The following is a 24,387-nucleotide window of genomic DNA, read 5'->3' on the forward strand; positions in this document are numbered from 1 at the left end:
CACCGGGGGTTGAACGATATCGTTCTGTTCCGGGTAGGAAGGCGAATTGCTTTTTCTTCGTTTAATCCGTCACTTCCCTGATTTCATGGAGTCTGTTCATCGTTCCCACTCGCATTACTTGTACCTTGGACTGTCAGCAGTCTCAGGATTTCCTCGACTCGTTATTAGACTGGTTACCCCCATAGTTGCACGAATCTTGGTACTCGCGAGGAAACCTCGTGCTCGTTTCTGTGGGACTATCGGGGCTTTAACTAACCGTGCCCTTATTTTCATAAGCACGATTCCATTAAATTGATCAAAAAGCGAGGCAATTCTTGGGCGAGGGATATCAGAATTGCCACCTACCCCGCTTTCAAGTTAAGTATGATTTTGTCACTCTAAAGTGCGACTTATTGTTCTCCTAGAACTCTGAATCTAGTACTAGGCGTAGCCCAGTTTCCCTCGACTTGGCGTTAACGGTAAGGGTGACAGCACGCGTCACCTCGATATTGGACGTGGATTGCGGGAGGTTGAAGGTTAGGGTAGGCAGCGAGTGGTCCGCGACAGGGAGACGGTCGTGTGACGAGTGAAAGTTGGACAGGAGACGCGAAGGTATCGGGCAGCCATGATGATAGTCCGCTTCTTTTAAAAAATGTACGCCCGTCGTTCAGTCGAGGGAAAAGGGTGCGTTGCTGCGAGCATATGGGGGATGCTTGCGTAAACGTGACACGTAGAACGAAGCTGACGGGCCTGGCGTGACCGGGGAGTGCTGGGTGTGGACACAAGTCGACTGAAGATAAACGAACGCTGAGGGTGTAGGTACTGTGCCTAGAATTACGCTGTAATGAGAGAATGGGAAGGAAAATATCACCGTTCGGCCCGATAAATACATTGTTTTCTCCAGGTTTGGAGACACGCAATAGGCGTGCGGAAGGTTGACGACGTCCTAGAGGCGACGTTCTGATTGTCTGGACGGTTGCAGGCTATCGGGCCTGATCCACATTATACCACGGTTATGTTTGGTCAGAGGAACGTTAGGCGTGTCTTTTTGAGAGCTTGTGCTGCCTTTGACTATGGTTGTTTGGGTCGTTTAATATTGAGTGAGTCAAGACATACAGGATTTGTTTCCTGATGATTCGGATCGATGTTAGATCATGCACTATACGTTTCATGGCAGATAGGCTAGAAGGTCTGTTGACAATTTCGTGGAAGATTTATACCTGATGGAAGCCAAGGTAACTTTCTATGCTGTGAGTGGCGAAGAACACCTCCCCGTCGCAAGTAAGTATGAGCAGGAACCCGTTCAGTGCCTGGAACAAACGAATCATTTTGCGGAGATTAGTATCTGCTCGTACTGTGGAATCGAAAAGTCATTTACCATTTTGCAATCGGAAGCTTCGTCACCGAGATACGAGCGATTAAAGTTTGACGGAGTTGTGCGCCATTTTGTAGTCCTGTCAGCTGATCGGATGGTACGCATGCGCTCACTTTAACTGCTTATATCTCGGTAACGAAGCCTTAAATTGCAAAATGGAAAACAACTTTTTAATTCGTATCGACACGACGAATTAAATGGCATCGATGAATCATACCAAATTATTTTCTGGTATATTATTCATACCCAGTGAATATTGTATCTGGATTGTTTTTTTTTATTCAGGACGTTTTAAAGAAGAATTGCCAGTGAACTTTCGTTTCCTTTTCGAAAACGAGAGTTCCCCGGCTACCTGAAAACGTTTCAGAAAGTTTTCCCATTAATCGACGTTCCGATATACCAGGCTTTCGAATACCAAAACGAGCTGGAAACTCGAACGTTCGTATCGAAGCCCGAAATATCCGTCCTAGTTTAAACGGTCGAGCTATATCGCAGACACGGGGAGTCGTTTAAGCCTAGACTACTTGCTTTGTTTCGAGCTAAATGTGTATTGTTTTGTTTTATTTCGAGCCGTTGCCGTAGGTGCCCGTGCCTGGCACGCTAGACAGACGTTATTGTTCTGAAATATGGAGAGAGATCCGCCTCAGCACCGATATCCTTCGGCTCTGACGACCTTCGAATGATTTTCCCTTTACCGAGACGTTTCACGCGGTAATTGGTCGATCGTGAAACGTCCGCGGAGTGAAATGCGAATTATTGTTGCGAAACGCGTGCTGCTGAGTCGGAAGTTTTCAAATCGGAAGCTTCTGAATACTTCAAATTGGGATTATTTCTAAATCGAGCGCATTTAAATTTGGCTCCGTGGAATTGAGTACCTTCAATTCGGATGTTTGAGAATTGAATTTTTTCGAACTGAACGCTTCCAAATTGGTTTATCTCGAATCAAAAGCTTTTGAATTGAATTCTTTCGAACTCGATACTTCCAATTCGAATGCACCCGAACAGAATACTTAAGAATCGATTTTTTCTGAACGATATGCACTTTAATTGACCCTCGCTATCCGAAGCTTTTAAGCAAAGCACAATCCATCGCATCAACCCCTCCAATTTTACGCAACTGAACGAAAGCCATCCCCTGAAAATGGAGTCGCTCGGAAACCCATCCCTTGAGCGCCAGGGACACGATACACCATAACCGATTGACCTGGGGGATGGATATCGGAGCGATCGCATGCGCAACGGATGCTGCGATTTGATTGGTTAATCCGGAGGGTGGGTTCCTCTCGGTGGTCACGTCAATACGGATCCGTGCGGAGGGTGAGATTCCCCCGAGCTTCAATCGAGCCCCCCTGTACCACGAATATAAGCTGTAATAGGATTTTCTCGCCCCCTGCCCCCACTACATCCCATCGAAATGGCCGACATGGCCATTTCTGTGAAGCGCGCCATCCCCTAGGGATTCCATGTAATCGGTCCAATTGAGTTCGGACTTCGAAACGGATTGAATCGTTGGGAAATCTTCTTCCTATGGCAATGGAGCATCGACGTAAAATAGAGGGTTGTTAAGAAATCCAAAAATGGAAAGAATAATTGATTGGCGCCATTTTCAATGGGTTGCTTTCAAATCAAGTCCTATGGAACTGAAAGCTCCAAATAGATCGCTTCCAAATTACGTACTCGAGAACTGAAACCTTTTTAAACAGATTGAAAATCTTACAATTGAAGAAGTTTCGCTAAAGATGCCGTGACACATGAGCTTTGAAACGAACTGGTCAAAACAAACGAGGCCTGATACACTTCGTCGAAAAAGGGGTCCAGATGGCGAGAGCTTGTGATCCAGAAAGAGGGGCACGAGATGAAACGAGAAGAACAGAACGCGAAGAAAAATGGAGGGATTTTTATTTCTCGCGTGAGCTGACCAGCAAATCAGTCGCGTGCCGGTTGCGAGTACTCGCGTGTTCCGTCCAAGCGTGAACTTCTAATACCCCTTCATCCTCACCTTGACTCTCGTGTATTAGCGGGTCGCCAATAATACTTCACGCACGAAATCTTTCTATTTTCTTCGCTCATGCAACTAGAAGTCACGGGCACGGACACGGCCGGTATGCAGATCCTAGAAATAACTAGGATCGGAATTACAGCTCTCGATACCGATGCCTGGGCTTTCCTACGTAGAATTTTCCCATTTAATTTGTACCTCGTTCATGCGCATCGTTAACACTTTAAACCAGCGTTTTCAAATGTGGGGGGGGGGGAGGCGTGTTATCGAAGAGGGAGGCGTGACAAAAATGTTTAGATAGAAAGGATTTAAAATTTTAAAAATGAATTAAGCAGACGAGCTAGTGATGAAAATAAATCTGGATAGGATTCGTGAATTTGCCGAGGTTAAGAAATTAAATACTATGAGAAATGTTACATTATCTCATATTCAATAGCCTTCAGACAAAATTTTAACTTAACGATCATTGTGTTAAACACATTTCATAGCGAAATTTCAATTATTTTTCTGTTAGATGTCATTTAATAAATTTATCAAAGATAAGTATTAGATCTTTCACAGGAACTATCTTTTGACACTTTTCAAGAGAAAATTCTATTGTTATAAATGAACCATCTCGCAATGGACAAGTAAAAATTGGCCCGTTCTCTCCGAGTAAACATCACGATTAAATTGTCACATGGTGGTAATGAACGTTATCTATAATTCAAATAAAATTTCACCCATCGCCGACAACACGGGAGAGACCTCATACATCTATTTAATATTAAATGCCTATTTGTATTCTTCGTAATTTCTCTACATCACAGGTGTTACAGATTCCTATCGGGAGACATGTAGCAATAAATTAGATGTCGAGATATACGTTAATATTAATTGTGTTTCGTTCTCGTTAAGTCTTACGAAGTTTCATGAATTCGCCCGCCCCGATGCATTGGACTTTGCGCATTAATAAGGCAATCGACGCGGGTTCTCTGCTGTTGCGTTCGGAATTACATTAATACAAATAGAACGAGACCTTTATTCCAGCGCGATCGCGATCAAAACCGCTAAGTTGAATTATCATGTAATTTACTCAACACATAATTCATTATACGCCAGCAATTAACATCCTCTTCCATCTTATTATGCGTAGATCGACGTGTAGGTGCGCGCATTAACTCTACACATTTTACGAGAAAGAAGTGGTACACGCAACTCCGAATGAATCTAGACAGTCGTTCTTCATTTTACAAGTTGCACCTCTTTAAGAATTACATTTATCAACCGCTTCAAGGTGATAGAGGTAACCATTTTTTAACACTTCAGGCGTGTGGAGTTTTGATTGCGAAATCGTTTATTTAGTAATTGCATAGATGGTTTGAGGAGCTTTTTTTTCAAATGTATTTTTGGGCCATCTTTCCTGAGAGAGAAAAGAATATAGAGAATTATTTTAAATAATTTACACATAATATTTAGAGTTCCCTTGGAATTGGAGTCAGAAGAGAACGAGCATAGAAACCGTCGCTTTCAACTCTTGGCTTTTTGTGACATGGAGGAGGGTGAACGTCATTCGATGATTCGAAAGGAACTGATTCGAGGATCCATGGCCAGTGTCTCGGCAGTGCCGACGCCAAGGTAAGAGGAAAGCTGTACGTAAGGCGCAAAAGTGGGTGGTATCTAAGGGAGGAAAGGAGCACGCGATCAATACGGGAAGGACTAGCGGTGCCAGACCAAGGCGAGCCCCGTCGACCGCCAACCTAACCTCATATCATCCCATCCCATGCACCCACCTAACCTACAGTTACCTTTGAATCAGCCCGTGTCTCACTGACTCACTACACTCTGCCGATCGCCTCGTTTTCCCTTGCGCCCGACTTCCGGTTATCAGTCTTAACCGCCATTACGGGTATGAAGGAACGCGATCACCGACCAGAAACTGTTATTTCAAACCACGGCTTAGGGCAAACCTCGCTTTTACTAGAATTTACTCGTTTAATCCCCCGCAACGTCCGCATCGAGCCACTAGGGGCAATTTAGAAATAATTATTTAAATATTCCTCGATGTAAATCTAAAGTTTTAATGGCTGCAAATAAAATAATACATAGCAGGATGAAGGAAAGGTCAGGGATATAAATAATTACCCCTTTCCTGCAATCGATTACCGGGGGGCAATTATTTACTCCTGACCTTAGCTTAATCTCGAAAATTTCGTGTGATACGATGCAGTGAAATAGTAATTTGTTGGCGAATAGTGTCCGAGTAGTGAATTTGAAATGCAGGAAGTTCTCCAGGTACTGGAGGCCCATGCTCACTTATAATTAGACTGCGGATGTTTATGCAGATTCATATTTTTACAGGATCAAATAAATAATTGAGATTTAAAAGAAAGTATGTCTCATTATCTAAACAGTACGATATTTAATATATGCTTGTTTACTTTGTCATAAATACGTAAACATCCGCAGTCTATTTATAATATTTAATTAATTCGCGTTATTACTTTCGAGAGTAACTAACATTAATTAATTTCCATTTCTCTGGACTCTACGGACGAAGCATTGCTAATTAAATTACTAACTATAGAAACAAGATCTCCCAGTTTAATTTGTCGGTTGGTTTCGAGCTACGAAATATGGCCTCAGGTTTCGGCGCGAAATTTGAATCCTGCTGTGCCCGTTTCTGTTATTTTTGGCGCGCCATCATCGACATACCAGTAAGTTCGCCATAGATAAAATGATCGATGGCGCATTTGAATTTGTAATGGACACCGTTTCGAGGATCCTTTCGTGACCGTCTCGAGAACACTCTCGGTACCGAAATAGAAGTTCGTTTAACCGACAAGCTGCCGCTCGGTGTTCGACTCCTTTCTTCGTCAAGCTTTGACACCTGCCGCTCGAATCACTTGCTTCATCTCGTGCGACGGTTTTTCGATCGCGAGTGCAGATTGTCCCCGTATCTTGTTTGATTAATCTTGATACGATGTACTGTATCCGACGACGGACACGGGAAGGTTTCCAAGTACTTATACAACCGAGCATTTACGACTGTAAGGTAACAAGGACCTATCATTATCATTATTCTAATTATATCATCGTCTCTTTTGTACCGTGAACGACTTTCTCCCCACTCATGCCGATGATGCCGAAGATGCACGATGTGCGCACGCTTTTCTTTCAAAAATATTCAAAACCTAAATGTAGTTCCTGTCATGGAACAAAAATTGTACCTGTGTAAATGTAATTATGGAAAAGTGTCATATTTTTGTGGTGTGTGCGAGTGGTCTTTGCGTGGAATTTTTTCTCGGTTAAAAATGGAGGAACCTCTGTCGTCGAACCGTTTAAGCTTCACGCAAGCGGTTCACCACCGTCGACTCGAACAGCAGATCATCACGCTTTAAGCTAATACTTGTTGCTGATGCTTGCATGTCTGCCCCTTCTGCTTCCTGGCTGATTGCTCCACTTCGTCCTAGCTGATTTCCTGTCGTTGAACCGTCGAGGAATATTCAAACCTCAAAAAGAACCCTCAATTCTTTGTAATATTACAAAGACGAAGAGTAGATTGTACTAATATTACTTAGAAATTTTATGTTTGTAATTGAATTATTGAGCCGATCCTAGCGGCACTGCAATGCCAGGCCGACTCGCGACAGAGGTGGAGCAAGCTCCAACTGCTCCGTCAATTTCCAAAAATCAGATTAATATTCTGACTCCCCGATGGGGAGTGTATCAGATATTAAGCTGATAAGAACAGATACTACACTTTGATCTTAGCCATAAGGCCGAGAAGCGATACTAACCCAAAATCTAGCAGCCCTCTTATACTTTGAGCGTACAATAATGGCTGCGAGAAAGTGCTGAACGAGTTCTCCGCCTAGCGACGTACACGGGAACTACACTTGCCTGCATAGGTCGCAAATAAGGTATCTTGATTTACAAACGGCCACAAATTTATTATTTAACCTTGCTGATCACGTAACGCTGGTGGACGAATGTATTTTATTTATTTAGTTAGACGTGGAAGCGTCTGTTGCGTAAAGCGTCGCCATTGATTTCTTATGTAACGCGTTAACGATTTGGAATAAGTTTCGAATTTGTTGAAACGAGGCAAATTATTGCCTCAGGATTGTTGTGCAAGAGATCTTTCCAGAATCATAATATTTCCGATCATTTTCAATTTTCACTATAGATTCCTAGATCCCTGCAAAGGGCTTTATCGATAGAGTGCTCTGCATTATCAGTGCACTCATTATCAGTGCAGCATTATCAGAACGCTCTACTTTGCCGATGTTTTACCGACAAATACTCTATATTGTCGATCAGATGCACCCTTCTACTCATCTCGATCTACCCCTTCGCTCCAGATCTCTAATAATTAAAAGAAAACGAACAACGTGTTACCAAAGGATGACGTCTTGAGCATCTAATCGAGCAATCCTATCTTAAATGGTAAGTAGGTGCTGCAATAAACTTTGACTAGGTTTGTTAATGAGGGGACCAAGGTGAAATGCGATCGATAAGGTTGTCCAAAGGATCCAGGAGATGTAGGCGGCAATTGGAAGTTCGCTGGAACCGGCGGCGTATAAGTGCATAGCGGAGTATAGTAAGAGGCAGCAGGAAGAAAAATAGCTCGGTTATGATTACGGGTTACCGGTGGCGGGGGGTTGTTCCTGACCACGACCCTCTTTTACCGCTACTGCGGTGTGGCTGGCGTATTAATGCGATACACGATAGCCTGCTGGCTATTAAATAAAAAATATGAGAGCAAAATGGCTGCTTTCGCGGGCGATGCGTCACCGAGAGGCGTGATTTGTACCAAACCGCCGCGAAAAATCCCTCGATTCCGCGCCACTGTTGTTGCGAACCGCCTGGAGGCGCTCGCCGCGTTTAGCCCCAGGTATCCTATCGACGGTTAATGAGCAGGTAGGGTTGTCGATCTTTCTAGGGTATGAGCGTAACGATAGGAGATCGTGCGAACTGTTTCGGGTTGAATCAGCTTCGAACGGGACGGGAGGATTCTTATTTTTGACGAGCGGGAAGCTAGCAGGAGAGGATGGAGTCAAAGAGCAACTAGGAATAAGATGATGAAGATGGTTCCACTTTTTTTATCTACTACCTAAGAGGTCATTCCCTCGAGCTTACTCTTAATCAGGAACATAATTCCTATAATAAAGTATCTACAATTAACAATTCTCTTCGTCCTCTTCAGGTCCCACGGTGCACTATCAAAAACTAACCACAAGGACTTGCCTTTGGCTTCAAAGCAAACTCATTGATTTCATTAATCAGACGGTCTGATGAAAAAAAAAAACAAAGTTATCGAAAAATTGGGGGGAGGGGGGAGATGGGGTGGTGTTCCTTTTTCCCGTGGCGCATCATTCACCGGTCGCGGTGTCAAGAAAAGTATGTTCGAGTTTCATAAAGGAAAGCTGAGAGGCGCGCTCTCGCGACGGGGGGCGCGTATCGTGCGTTTGCTCGGGGTGATAATTTGCAAGAGACGACAGAAATGGATTGGCGAAGTATGTTCTTCTCGCCGATTGAAAAATCCCTCTCCTCCGGCCCCTCCCTCTGCGCCCCCTCCACCGGCGGAACGTAGGTTGGACGAACGGTGTGTGTTTTATTGGTTTATCTTCAGCGATTTCAACCTGTTCCAGGACGGGGCCCGTGCTGATTAATGCTGATACGCTCGTGTTCGCGACGATAAAAACGAGAAACCCGAGAAACCCGCCGCCCAATATTATTGTTAACGAACGAGGATGGATGGCGGTCCCGATGGAATCAACGTCAGGGTGCTCGGAAACATGGCGCCAACCGCGCGCGGACGTCGTTTGTACAGAAAAATTGCGTCGACGAAGCATCGAACGAAGATACTTTCTATTCTTCGCTCGAAGGCTCGAATAAGACACTCTTTCTATAAATAAAAAATAATGTCACGTGGATGTTGGAGAGCGGAGATCGGTCGCGTTGGAAAACCGATGAAAGGTCCAGAGAGCGATTAAATCATCGCGTGATCCTTTAATTACGCGTATTAATAAGCAATCGTTCGTCGAGATTATTCTCGGAGATACGAGAAATACCGGATTCGGCGGATGGAGTCTGTGAGACGAAAAGGAAGAACGAGACTGGGTGTACAGCGTTACCCCGCCGACAGATTTACAGTTTCACCGTCGGCGAAACGAATGCAATTTTCTGGCCGCAGGAACGCGTCCAGGGGTGTTGGAAAACGCGCGGTAAACGTCTCGCGCGAGGAAACCTTCGCAGGAGTAATGCATCCGCGGTAACGTCAAGAAAATCGTAAGTATTAAGCTGGGAAAGTATCTCCGCGCACGCTATCCGCGAGCCAGCGATCGCTATCTGCGAAATTGCCTTAAATATTCCGGCGAAAGCGACCACGGGGGGACTGGGTTTCGTTTCCGTAAATTATGCAACGATATTTCGTATTGTCGCGTCCATGTGGAATCCTCGCTGCCAAGTGTCCATGCTCGAATTTCACCGTGTCGGGAATTTACGGTGCGCCGACTAAATCACCTCCGTAAGGACCGCCGTGCTAAAAAATCAACGAATCGAAATTGTTTGAAAATGGTCGACAACGTTGCTGAATTGTGTCAGTATCAGTTTTCGAGCGTATTGAATTTTCTCGATTTTACATGAAATAGGAATTCGATTTAAATGAATTTTGTTTGGTCCGAAAATTTGATAGGATTAATGTCTTATATACAAAAGTTGCCATACGAAATTTCAGAATTTTCTGATAAGCCACTGTTCAGATATAAAGCAAAACCTAGTCTGGAGAAGAACTACGTAGACTCCGCCCATGAAGAGGCGCCACAGGTCACAGGGGCGGAGTCTATTGTACTCTTCCCGCGCGTGGACTGTACATGTACACATTCCATCCCCTAAAGTTTGCTACAAGCGATCTTAAAAGTAGCACTGATCCCCCGAATACAATCATAAACCTAAAACCATAAATCCAACATAAACATTTCTCCGCATATTAAACATAAACCCAAATCAATGAGAGTTTATCAAACCTAATGATAGCCTGGAGAAAGTAGTCCCCTAAAAGCGGCATCCTCCGACCAGAGAAACACTCCGTAGGTGGTTAAGACGATGTCCCTTCGATCTCTCGTGCGGCCACGCTCAAAACACTCTAATCGGGGGTGAGGAGGGCGGAAGGTTAGGGGGGTATAAAAATTCGATCGCTCAGCCGTAATTTCGAGAGTGCCTGGTGGTGGCGGTCGGCTTGTCATAAACCGGATTTACTGTCTGGCTTCGTAAACTTTATGAGGATCGGCAAAACGCCGTATAAACGTGGGCATCGCGGCGGGACGGGGGAGGGGGATGGGGGGGGGGGAGGCATCGAAGGGGATGAGGCGAGTGGTTGGAAGGCAGGCGTAGGAGGTCGAGGGAAGTCTTCTCGGGAGGACAGGTTCAAGGAACTCCGCGAATTATAGAAAATACGAGCGGTTAATTTCTGCTACCCCTGCGCGACTTCTGGCCCCCATGGAGTTATTGAAACTGCTTGGGCGAAACTTTTATCGGATTTTGTTTCGTGCCCGGGGCTCGCGCGACATCCTCTCCCCTCGCCCTCGCCCTCTCGGCCCGAATGTCTCGTCAAATGCATTATTGTTATTCCGTTGTACTCCCGGTATTATTTAAGCAAACTGCGAGAAAGGTTCCCGGTTAATTGGAGGATCGAGTTGCAGAAGGAATTAAAGTTGATTTGGTGTTCCTTTCCGATCGACTCGTGGTCCCCGTTCCATGAGACACTGCCCTTAGTGGATTATACAAGTTTGAATCTGACACACATGTATGAGTGGAATAGTAGAACTGATACCCTGGTGGTAAGATAGAGTATTCTGTCGATAATGTCGTAAAGATAGTGCATTCTGTAAGACTCGGTAATGTAGAATCCTAATTGATTGAAAGCTTTACCGACAGATCGTTCTAAATTACCAACAGAGCACACCTGTCGCATCGACTGAATCTTCTACATTGTCAACAAGTCAACCTTTTTGAGGAACATCTAACAATGACAAAGATAAGAAACTTCAAACTTATATTATCCTTCAGAAAGACATTCGAAGAGCAAGCTGCGAAGGAGTTCCATCGAGTACGCTATCAACGATCACTAGTCATAATCAGAAATGGCGCGCGTCGCCTTCAGGGCCGTCATAGCGTCCCGTCCAGGAATCAGCTCGTGGCACGAGCTACGTAACGCAATTAACGAGCGAGCAATTAATAACCAGCGGTTATAGATGCTGGCAGGAATCGTTCGATCGCGTGGAATCGTCGGCTTCGTACGCGAGAGCGTATCGTTTACCCCCACCCTGTCTCCCGATCGCCCCCCACTCCCCACGCTTGGAATCCTCCCCTCCCTTAACCAGTCTCACCCTCGCACTGGTTCTCCAGTGTGTGCAGCTAAAACGCAGGAAAGGGAACGTAATAGCCTCGCATGATACACCGCCATTAATCCGTGTATATACCCTTCCATACTTTGGAGGAATAGACACCTCGTACGCCTCGGTTTCATAGCCGGTTCATCAGCCGGATATCTCTCCCCGCTCTCCTTCGGCTCTTCCTGTCTTTTCCTCTCATTCGCGATGATTTAATTTCGCCTCGTTTCCTTTGATGCTTTCGCCTCCTTTCGATCCCAGCCTCTCGCCAATTGGATTTCGGGAGGATCAGGCGATTGACTGAGCTTGGGGTTAAGGGACTAGGGGTTGTTTCTTAGGATTTGAAGGCTTGGTTGATTGCACGTGTAAGATAATTGCGATATGAAACCTTTATTCCCGATGGGCTGCTCTGATGTCTGTTCGGTGACAAGTATGGGTTTTCTTCGTGACTGGGTAATGTAGAACACTTCGTCGATAAGACAGATCGGCCTGTTGGCAATGTGGAGCACTCCGTCGGCAAAGCCTTCGATCAATTAAGGTTCTACGTTACCGAACCTTACAGAATCCATTGCATTACCGACGGAATACTCTATCATACTGGTTGAACATTTCCTCTAACTTCCCATATATAAATTAGATTCGAGCTGGATGCTCCCTATTAGGTTTTAATCTCAGATTCAGGAGAATATTAATTGTACCATTCCAGATAATTGTATTTTATCGATTCCTAATTCAAATTCTCCCCTATCCCAAATCGTCATTTAGCGGAACGTCGTTTCCCTTTTCACTGTTAATTCATCTCCCGTCTCTCCAACCACCCACTCGCATGTGCATCGATCCATCATGGAACATGGTCGAGCGTACATCGGTAAGTGAACAGACGCTGATAAAAACGCGTTCTAATTCTGTTTTTCTGCCCCCCCCCCCCCCCAAGAGCGTGATGTGTAACCGACCATTGCTCGAACAACTGTATTGCAGACCTTAAATGATGTATGAGACGTTGATAACGAGGTAATGGTAAGCTCGCGCCACGCATTAAAAACCTATCTGCCGCCTGGTAATTTTCGAATTTTCTCGCACGCTCTTAAACACAGTACGCGCAGCCACCTCGGTCTCGATTCTGCGTTTCAGAAGAAACTCGATGATTGGCAATCTCTTAGTCACTCACCTGCAGGAACATTTCGCCGTCGAGATGATGATGGTCGTACGCAGCGAACGCGGCTAATTCCCTCGCTCTGTAGTGCGAGTCGTGGTGCGAGTTTTCCTCCTTCTCTTTGTGCATCACCACTGCAAATGAAAAGTAAAAAAATCAGTTGGACGAGTTAATATTAATAGCGAGGTTGGTGTTGGCTGCTGTGTCCACGATTTAGATATGAGTTCAGTGTCTAAACTCTAGAGTGATGGTATTACGTGCAATTAAATTATAGCTTATAGGGAATATGTATCAGAAAAAGACTGATTTTACGTTTAAGAGTATTTTCGCCAGTTTACGTTTAGAATATAAATTCTATATTAGAGAGGCCAGACTCTGGAATCTAGGCTCTAGAAAAATCCTGATTACTAAATCTGATTTCAAATCAGGCACATTCCTTCCTCTCTAGCGTAGAGAGACACTGGATCGAGATATAGATCTCCTTAAGCACTTCTTAATAGCTCCTCGCGGTGGATGGAACCAGCCGTTATTATTATTATTAAATAGACCGATTTGGTCCCGTACATCTTGCAATTATGTCGCGCATATTAAGCAGAGGAAAGGCAGGTGTAACGGCACCAGATCGACGGATTATTGTAGGGCTTAAGAGGAAGTGTCGCTCACATCCTGTCACGTATTGCCGGATCTCCTCGAACGTTCTCCATTAATCTCCTTCCGTCGTTTGATACTTTCGCCTTTCAAACGACTCCTCTTTTTCCCCTCGAGGATTCGATTCGATGATGGGATTACGTGTGCTGCGATAAAGACGACGCTTCGACGGTGAAAACATTCCGTTTCTCTCATGCGGAAGAATACGATTTGAGGTGATAACGAGGAGCGCGTTGGAGTACGGAATTAAAATTTATTTTTCGTTTATTTGTTACCGATTCAGCTGGATAACGAAGGCTGTTTAAGAACGTGCTTAATGCCAATGGCGCTTGGAAGTGTATACAGGGTGAGTCCCGAAAGAAAGGGACACTTGGATGTCTTCGAGATAAAAATTTTCAACGTCCTCGATGCTTCCTCTCAACGTGGCACGGGCTTCTTTGTTAAATTGAAGCCAACACTCACCACGACACCTTCAAGTTCAAAATAGGGAGTCCGATGTCGTGACTATTAAGCATTAGTTTCTGAAGCAAGTCCATTATTGAAAATGTCATCGTGGGTTACGTTTGATCCAAGCTGTTCCATCAGGTTGTATTTAAGTCGAGCGTGCGTCAGATGAAAATTAGTGAAGTTCGGATCGACCCTGTTTCGCGTGAATGACAGGTTCAGTTTTCCGAGTCATCCACCTCAAGATCAAGTGCGCATAACACTCTCACACATCCAAGTGAAACGCATCCCATCGCGCGGCATCGGTGTCCGGGCTTTACACGATTTTCGTATCATTTACACGAAGAAACCGATCGCGGCCGGATAAAATACGATATTTCAGGAGTTTCAGACCGAGGTGAAGTGAAAGCACGGTATCACCGAGTGGCGGAGACCCGGCACGAATAAGAACAAGACCACCTGCGAGTTTCGAGCTGAGGCGATGGAAGGAGCCGACGATGCGTTTCGAAAGTGAACAACCTCTCGAGGAGCATTTAGCGTCGAAGGGCATCGATGCGTGCATGAAAGATGTGCGATTTCGCCGACGGCCGGTCATAAAAACCTGCACGCAATACTCTCTGTCAAGCACGCGTGCGCCACGCGACCCTTCGGGGCCAGTTTTCATCGGCGGAGTCATCACTGGTGCGCGGTTATCCTCCTTCGTGTCCCTAAGAGGATCTATTAAGCCGCTTTAAAGCCGACTTGAACACACTTCTGACTCCATTTTGCCCAGACGATTCGCTCAGTCGCGGATATTTGCCCAAGGTCAGAGCTCTGAGGACAGAGTCTTCAGACTCTACACCTTCATCTAGACTCTACCCTTACAATGGTTATTCCTTCCACGAGTGTTCGTTAAATCTGGCTAGTCCTAGTGTCAAAGACGTCATCAGACGTTCACGATCCACTTTTATCAAACTTCCTCCACCCAGCAATGCCCCAAGCCTGTAGACGTAGAATCTGGAATTTCCAATCCTGGAGATTCCGGACTCTACACCTCTAAATAGACCCCAGGCTTTCGCCAGCCATTCCGCCTGAAGATATTCGCAAGAGCCAGACATTCCCATGTCGAAGGGATGGCGCAAAGTGTGGTAACAGGTTGCATCGAGCAGGAAGGAAGATCGCCGGTCGATTCGAAGCCCCAGCGTGGAGCGTTTCAGAGAAGAAACGAGGCCCGACGACGCGTGCAGGAAGGATGAGCAAGACGGAGGTTGTTCACTCGTAAATAGTCGCACGCAATGTCGTGAAGCGGCCGCGTTCTGCCACGCGACCCTCTGGGACAGGATCCCATTAGGATGACCGTCGGGATAACGGCGTACCGCAGGATGCGAACCTCCGGGCTGCATGTGCTTTATTTACCGTCACGACAATTCGATTTCCAATACCCTTCGACGGGCCCCCCTCGCCAGCGACTAACGACCGTGGCTAATGCTTCCCCAATCGATGACTTCTTGCTTCCGGGCGATCGTTGTCTATCTGGTCAAGGGGCCAAGTGCCTAACAACGATTTGGGGAGGACGCGACGAGTGGACCCAGTGCGTATAAAAGGGTTTGCTTAACACCCTGTTGACTCTAGTTCTTTGGTCAAATTTTGTGGTGTGATCCTTTTGACACGAGTGATACACTTCAAGAGGGTTTTCTAAAATAGCAAACAAGTTTCTACAAAAATTCAAATCATACAAGGAGCAAATCACATGGGTTAAATAATTGCGAGAGCGATTTAACAAAGAAATTAATTTTTTTTAATGGAAAGAGCTTCGTTGCTAATTGGAAGGCTGCCTTTTATTTCCAGACGTGGGACGTTTTTCTGCATCACGTGGATTTTCATGGAATTCTACCGCAATCTCCGACAATTTCCAGGGTTGGCCGAGCTAGGTACAATGGAGAACACGAGAGACGCGATTCCCTCGTAAACAAGGAACAAAAAGAAGCAAAACCGCCCGCAGATACAGATCGTTGCTCGATTCGTAGCACCGTGGCCACCGTTGAGCTATCGCGATGCGCCCGTGAGATCGGCAATAATAATTGCGTTTCCTCCAGCAAGGTCAGCTTGCGAGGAGGGCCGAGGGACAGACCGGAAGCGACGGTATGAAAAGAGGGCAGAGGCCAATAGGAATGCGCGAACGAGAGCAATGGCGAACGCCCTCTCCGCGTGAGTATACGTGTAACAATGCATAAATTGGCGTCTGAGACTTGCGCTTCAGTTAACGATTCGCTGTCTTTAAAAGCAGCGTAGGCTGCGAGCTGTAGATGGAATCTAGACCAACTAATTAACCCTTGCTATCTCCAAACCTCGTACAAACCTCCCTTTAATGTTGAAATTGGGAGTTCAAATTTTGCTGAAATTTTGTTGTATGTATTTGCAAGGTATTTATGGGGTGCGATATATAGATTTAAAAAATCATTAAAACAAAGACTGATGAATATGAACTTGAACTACATCCCCTGTCAATCAAATATTGTTAATTATTTTGAAGGAAATTGCGCCTGCGTTTAATTACCTCGTTCGAAGGCCACTCATACTTAGACGTCCTCGGAGTCCAAATAATGACTCCGTCAGACACCCTTCACCAGGGTTCCCTCTTGGGGATGACTTGCGTTTTACGCAGTCTGACTGGTCCGGGGCGGGCTAAGTGAATGGTTAAGTAAGTGATTATCTCCTTGAGCGTATAATCGATCAATGATTAATGGAATCGTCCTTGTCGGATGCGATCCCAATTAGGATGTGTCCCCAGCGATCAGCGGAACGATACGCGTGCCGACGCTTGATTGTTTCGATCCACGTGACCTGGACGCTGAGTCGATTTTTAATTTTCGCCTGTCGCTTTACAAATTTACTAAAAATGGTTTGTGCGTAGACATAGAACACTCAGTTTGGGCTGCTTAGATTATAAACAATTTTTGTGTGTTTCGAATCCTTAGTTCTTAAGGAGAGTTCGGAAATCAATTCTTTTCAAATCAGAAAATCTTTCTTTTGAAATCCCGGTGTTGAGAAACACTGATCCAGAGCCTAATCTCGAAAGTCATAGAATCAATGGTCACCTAGCGCGACAACCCTCCATGCCAAACGGATCAAGGACTTTCCAGCCATCAATTAAAAAGTCCGCGAGAGGCGCAGATTCGCATCGAAGATAAATAATACCCGCGGAGTATGGTAAAGGAACGGCAGCGAGAGGTCACGTCACAGAGAACACCGGCGCAGGTAATTGGTTCGCGTGGGGAGGAAGAGTACGGCGATAATTAGCCAGGATAAGGGATTACGAGGTTCCAGGGGCGCGGATCGTCGGTTTTTCAGAAAGGCCGCGGCCAGGATCGAAAAATGCCGCAGACTGACCTGACGAAAAGCACTTCGTCTCGCTTATCGTGGAAGCCATTCGTTTCCGCGACACAATCGGCTCGGCCAAGGAACAAGTATATTAGTGCGCGTGCCTGGTGCTTAATCTTTCATATTCGTTTGACTCGGCAGGAATCTCGGGGTGAACCGACTGTTCTCCTCGTTGGCGTGCGATTAGACCCTTGTGTCGCCCCGACGAAGCGACGCGAAGTCGGCCGAGGATCGAAAAAAGCGGCCGGGTGATCGATCACGCGGGCTTCCCTCTGAATTTAATGTTCGTAGATTCACCGTAATTGATGGACGTTTATTCGTTGCGCTCTTTTTAACGCTAAATGCCCAAAATGGAGGCTCCGCGAGGGCTTGGGAAGATCCTCGGCGACGATATACGAAACGTTGATGCTGTTATAATGTCCGCGAAATGGTGTTATGTTAAATTCAAATAGTGGAGTATAACCCAAGAGGGAACTTGGAAAATTCTCTGACACTGAGATTATAGTCGACCGAAGCTTCGACTGTCCATTCTCGATGAAAGCTCAGTGGTTTTTGAATCTTGGAGGTTATGTACACGAAGTCCTCGGAGCTCTTGAGCGCCACGCGGGGTCCTTACGCTAACTAACGCACTACGAGTTCTACCTGTGGCGCCACTATCCCGAATTAATCATCTACTATTGCTTTAAACTCGACGAGTAAAAAATAACGAGGAGTGAAAAACAAAAGGAAACGTCTTTAACGTTACTATTAAAGGGTAACTTCTAGCCTAACAAATATAAAACTATTCGAACCTAACAAGCTACGTTATGGTAGCTTCGAACTGGAGAAACCCTAGGACACCAGCACTGATTTTGCGAGCCTTCTTCTACCACTTGTGCAATTTTCTTAACGATTTGTCTCTGGCTAGCGTCGCGTTTGTCACTTACCCTGACCCGTGAACGACAAATCGGCGCGCAACTCGGAGAAATCGTGGCCGCGTATTCCCGCAGCCGATCTGATATCGCGACCAGAGCCCCGGACGCCGACAGTTTTTATCGAGGCGACGAGCAGCGAGGAAGAGAGTAGTTTCGCAAGCGCTCTTTAGTGCTCGACGCCGAGATACACAACCACGACCCGAGTCTGTATGTATATGCATGTACGCTGACCGTATAAAGTAATCCGTCAGACAGAAGTGGGGTGATAATGCATGAGTGCGGTTGCCCCGCCCTATCCCTGTAACCGCGATAAAATCTCTCATTACGCAACGAAACAGACCCTCTGCCTGCTAGACTGTTATCCTTAGACAGGAACTCTAATAAAGCATACGTATGTGGAAATTTATATTTCATTTCGGGGCTCGGTGTCGCGGCGACGATCGAACCTCGCTGCCCTTCCATCCCTCTCACCCCCTGTCCTCTTCCTCGAAGAGGGGTGAGGCTTTCGAACCAGTTTTCTGGTTAGAAGGACTCTGACTTCTAAGTGGACTTGCTTGTGGAACTTTGAGGTGTTTCGACACACCCTTTTGACTGCCTTCGGGCTAGATAAACTCTTTGATGCCAAAGATCAGAGAACAGTACGATCCTATGGGTCGTGAAAACTTACCAAGATGTGAATGGTGTAGGAATTTACCGTCAGACCTAACCCAGACCTAATCAGAACCGATTGTTTTCAAGTACCTTTCCACTTAGGGATGACTGTGAAAGTCAACCTAACCTACACCCAACCTAAACCACGTGACTGTGCCCCGTTCGAGTACTGTGAAATTGACAGCGAAGTGTCCTGGTATTTTTCATCGAACCCAGTCATCACGAATGATGAATCGTTTCGTGACGACGCAACTGTGCGAAAACCGTTGGAGCTGGGTGCCCATTGTTTTTCAAGCGAGGGCGATTAAAACGCGCCGGATCGGATAGCATAGTTTTCCGTGCGTTTGAACACCGAACCGCTCGTTTACGGACAAAAGTTTTGTCTGATGACACACTAGATTGACATTCGCCGTCGTAATGCCGCGGACAGCCGGGAACAGAACTATGTACCAACCGCAATTACGAATGATTACACGTCGCGGGAGGAAATGCGCGCGCGGCACGGCATGCGCATGTGTCATAAACGCGACTAACGTGCCAATTTGTATCTATCATTAATTACCTTGCTAACGGCGAATTATTCGCGGAGCGCAAATTGCATTACGCTCGCCGCTGCTTGTGTTTTATCGTGCGTCGCGTTTCGAGAGGAGTTGACGCCCCCATTCGTTAATTAATCTCGTTGAAAGCGTCGGGTCTTCGGAATCTATCGAAATCGCGATGCGTCCTGTTACCAGGCGATTGTTCGTAAGAAAGGTAGTTACAAATGTGGAGTGACTTTTTCCGATCGGAAGCTTCGCTTGCGAGAGAACGACGACGAAGGTTGTTTGTTTTTGACAGAAGAATAAATGTGATGTAACATTTATGACGCAATTATAGAATTTTCGAATATACGAATATCAGGGAATTTTGTATGAAAAGAACTCTCGCGGTGGAGGACACACGAACACGGAATCCCAGGAAAGCAGTTCTTAATGCCGAGGGACTCGTGTCAAGGTGATTTCAGCTGCAATCTCGGGCCGGAAACGCGGCGCACACTAACTCAGCCGTCTATCATCATCGTCGCCATCATCGGCTATCGCGTGGCCTACGACGCGCATTACTTTCGAGTATGGTCGCATCTCCCAGGCTTCGCTGATGGGATCCTACGTCTTTAAAAGCTCCTGCGCTAAACGTGGATCGCTCGGTGGCGGGACACTTTTTTTCCGAGACGCGGCAGTCAGGTTTTAGAAGCTACGGTGATAAATGTGCGCCCGAAGTAGGCCGGGCGGGCAACTCGCGAGCACGCCCCGCGACACATAATCGCGATAAATAACGCGGTGTCGGGATGTTTTTTTAAAAATATTTCAGAACGCGGCGGATCTAAATTCACGTGGCAGGCTTCATGGTAATAAGGCGACGCGACACGAATTGCTTTCTAAAAGGCTGATTGCGCCGAGAAAGGGGAAAGGGGAGCGATGGAACCGCCGAGATACAGCGTCTTAAGTGGATCGTTCGGTTGTGGAGGCAGTACTCGACTTGGCGAGTAAACAGTAGTCCTGCATGAGCGTTTATAGAATTAACCTAACAGCTTTCCTTACAGGTGCTTAAGTAATACAGCAGAACCTCGTTTATGCGAACGAAATCATGCTCAGTCTCGAATATACGAACTCGCAGCTGAGCCCAGTACCCTCTAGCTCCCTATAGTTGAGCTCAATACCCTCTAGTGGAGGGTACCTGGAGGTCCACGAAGGGAAGCTAACCTCTATTATCTAAACTATTCGGATATCAGAACTGCCTTCTTCCCGGACTTGTTCAAATAAATGAGATTCTACTTTATTAACAGAGAACTACAGTAACCAAGAGATATAATCGGATGAAGTTCGTCCAAACCAAGAAGAGGCACGACCAACAGTGGTGTCCGTACCGAGGCATGTCCGTACCGAGCGTTCGAAGCCACTTACTCACGTCTTCCCTCTACTTTCACCTGTCTGGGAGCCTAAACTCAGTTGCACGGGACACCGCGATGCGGCAACTTTCAAGATAGCAAACGCGATCGTTGCTGCGTCCAGAGTACGTCCACGTAGTCGGCACGCAAATGAACGAAACTGATGTCTATCTTGTGCCTAAACTATAAACCAGGTATCCCTGCCTGCTCCCATTAAAGTCCATGCGACGATCGCGATCAAAGACCACAGACAGCGTGCCGCGATGAAGACGAAATTCGGAAGGAGGGCGGGGTCGCGCGTCGTTCTCGAAGGCGACGCGACCGCTCGAGAGGCAAATCACATTATAATTAGTGCGCACAGCTGTAGATAGAAAGGGCGAATTGTATTAATGCATTCCGTTGTAGGGCTCTATCTAAGCGGCCGGTATGGTGTCCCTATAGCGGAGGGCCCAGCTGTCGGCCGGCGACTATACTGCCCCGCGACACGACATCGTCATTTATCACCGGGCGCCGGCTTCTCACGTAGGTTTTGCTACATTACCTAATGAGTTTCATAACCGAATTAAATTTTTCGGCCCGCACCGGGGTGAAACGGGCTGGGCATCGTTAGCGAGCCAACGGCATCAAACTCGCCAGGATTAATCTGCGCCGCCATTAGCCTTGATACGGTCCTTGACGGGGAACCACCGCGCCCTTTACTGGATCATTCCACATACGCGGATTCCCGGTGATGAGCGGTTAGGCATGGTGGTAGGGGAGCTACTGGGTAGACATTTGACCACATATAGATGGTGAAGGTCATCTGTTGAGTGGCGTTGCATTTGGTCATTTTCTTGAGATGCAATTATTCTTGCAAGGATAAGGGAACGTAGTCCATGTTCCTGTCGCATCAAGATACCTCTTAGGATAGTTTTGTGGACTGATGAGGTCTATCCTGAGGGAATTCCCCTAAATATCAGACCTAGAACTAACCTAGAACTATATCTCGGTCTATAATAGCCGATTTTCTTCCTCAATAATACCTAGAGTTGTACATTCGAGAGTCGAGGTTACCATCCGAGAGAAGACGCCTGGGAAAGTGAATTTGCGATGGTCGCGCGAGGCAATAACATTCTCTGAAGTGGTCCATTCGGAAGCAACGCGCCGACACTCGACAAACTGGGCAAACACTCGCCGATTCGTCAGTCGTGGCGGTTCAATTGAGCCAGGGTAATGTACTTTGCTTGTTCGGGGCACTCGCATTCCGTTCCGCTTGCGGTTCCACTCGTCTTTCGGCTGTCGAACTTCTGCGCGAAATGGATCGCCTTTCGCGGCTCCTCTTCGTGTCTTCCTTTCAGCGGGCCGCCATTTGTCTCGAGGATTCGATGGACGAAGATGTTCCTTCGGGGATTCATCAGACTGATACGTATTCGTACGTCTTTATCATGGTACGGAACTAATTGGAATAAACAAAGACAATCGTCAATTGCACACGTATTAAGCATACTTTATATGTATGTACGTACTTGTAAAGCTTGTTTAATTTGTATCCATGTCTAAAAAAAATGGAATGAGCTACATATTCGAAATACAAGTAACCCGGTGAAAAAACATTGACGACCCCAAAAAAAGACCTTGAGACCCATTATACATCCTGCCACTTCGAAAAAATTTTCTTCCCAGAGTTACATATCATAAAATCCTACTTTCAAACTTTTTGATTAATGATGTCACCCAAGTCCACCTTCCTAAGGAGTCCTGATAATATTGATGCCCATATCAGGACTTTTTCGACGCGTTCAATTTTCCCTTCGGAGATTGGGTCCAGGTAACGAAGCAACAAGAGCTCTTTCCGCGTAAAATCATTTAGAACCGCGCAACCGAGGGGAGTCATGGTGCCGTGGATCATTGATGGCCGGCAGCCTGCGGGAATCCAAGGAAACAGCGTCCCCCTGCACGCGGTTTTACCGGCGCGTCTAACTAGAATGGATCGCCATAATTTTTCAGCTAACCGAAACGTCCCGGACCGCAAACGAGCCTGACAAAATACGGAAGGTGGGAATACATTATCTCGGCCATTTGTACCGGTCCCCGAGTTTCCATGTTCCGTGCTCCGGCGGCTTCATGAACGCGTTGATGGTCCGGCGTTTGTGCTTGTCGTTCCGCAAACAGACGAAAAAACTGCTCCGCGCCGGCGGGGAATCCCGGCTCTCAAGGATCGCCAGCCACGAACGCAAGTCATGGGAGTCATGAACGCGTAAGCGCTCAGGGCTCGGGGTCGCAATAGTCGTTCCGACTTGCGAGCCACTCGGCTGACTTCTGTCATCAATCGTTCTTATTCCATTTGTCTGAGCGTCTAAGGAGGATAGGCCTTGGACTCTGGCGAAGGATAGATAGGGGTTGTCTTTGGAGGAGTTTATTTAAAACTCTGGGGGTCGGGTTGCAGATCTATTAGGTGTGAGTGTTGATTAAATCCTTAGATCTAGGGCTACGAATGCAAGCCATGAAGAGTGGTCGCGTTCTCTGTTTAGGATAGAAGAGATGGTTCTGAATCCTGAGCTACCTAGGCGAGCTACATCATAGTTGAGAGTTATCTCAGCCAGTTCGTGGGTCAATTGAACTCAAGTTTAATCAAAGATCCCTCTTGTGAACTCTATTTACATCTCCAAGTCTAGGACAGGTGACTATTCCTCTTCTACCAGGCCCCAGTAAAAAAAACTGACCCTGTCTTACCAGGTTACGCTACTTACTTAAACCATTTTACTTCACCTGAACATTTTTTAGCTCGATCCCCAGGATAAATGGATTCTCTAGAAGACTCACGCCTCCAGAGAGACATTTGCCTCAACAACGGGTAACTGGTCGTATCATAAAAATTGCAGGACGACCGAGCAAGCTGTTCACTGTCGCGAGGTTGTCTCTTGCAACCCTCGTCCCACGCCGTCTGTCGCTGATCATCCAGGATCGTTTCGCGATCGAACTACGCGTCATCCTTCTGATTTTATCGAATTTAATTAGCAAACGAACCGGCCAGCCAATGACCGTGACTGGCGCACTCGGACCGGCAGCCTGCGGCCATTAAATTTCGATTAATCCGTCTTGCTCTTCCCTTGTGTGTAATTATTTTGTCCCGTCGGAAGAGGATCGGCGGAGTTTCGTGGCGGGATAGGGCTCCGGGCTGGTCGTTCGAGTTACCCGCATTGCTGGGTATTTATTTGAGGGCTCATCTGGAACATTCTTCGGGAATGTTCCACTTAGGATTACTTGACCAGGTCAATTCTCAGTCTGAGGTCTACAGAGGCTAGCATCTGCTTATAATTTGACTATTAATCAACTCTTTGGGTACTTCATAGTTCGTTATTTGACATTTATGTAATTTAACAAACGAGGATACCAGGAGTCTAGGTGTAGGATAGCTAGGAGTTGGTTTTCGAGAAATTTGACTGAACCTCTAAATGTAGGATGGTGTAGAAGTCTATCAGCTGTTTATTCAAATCTCTAGGTCTAGAGAAGCCTCCTTTCACAGTGGTTAAGGTCTCCCAGAGCCCCAGGCAGATATTTCTGTTACTAATTCACCCAGGATGAA

The 24,387-nt window shown here is 46.3% G+C and overlaps 1 protein-coding gene and 1 non-coding gene across 2 annotated transcripts in view; both read right to left on the minus strand.

Annotated features, from left to right (window-relative positions):
* Positions 1–24,387, minus strand: part of LOC128880558 (circadian locomoter output cycles protein kaput) — a 134,287-nt gene that overhangs the window by 22,634 nt on the left and 87,266 nt on the right. Inside the window, exons 3-4 of the mRNA XM_054130805.1 lie at positions 12,897–13,015; positions 1,200–1,289 (exon numbers count right to left, since the gene is read on the minus strand). Of these exons, the coding sequence (XP_053986780.1) occupies positions 1,200–1,289; positions 12,897–13,015 (209 nt within the window). The remainder of the gene's footprint in view (positions 1–1,199; positions 1,290–12,896; positions 13,016–24,387) is intronic.
* LOC128880577 (U2 spliceosomal RNA) lies at positions 6,934–7,126 on the minus strand. The gene has a single exon (XR_008457871.1). It is a non-coding gene; the product is annotated as a U2 spliceosomal RNA (small nuclear RNA).

Source organism: Hylaeus volcanicus, chromosome 7 (assembly GCF_026283585.1).
Source record: "Hylaeus volcanicus isolate JK05 chromosome 7, UHH_iyHylVolc1.0_haploid, whole genome shotgun sequence".
Lineage (NCBI taxonomy): Eukaryota > Metazoa > Arthropoda > Insecta > Hymenoptera > Colletidae > Hylaeus > Hylaeus volcanicus.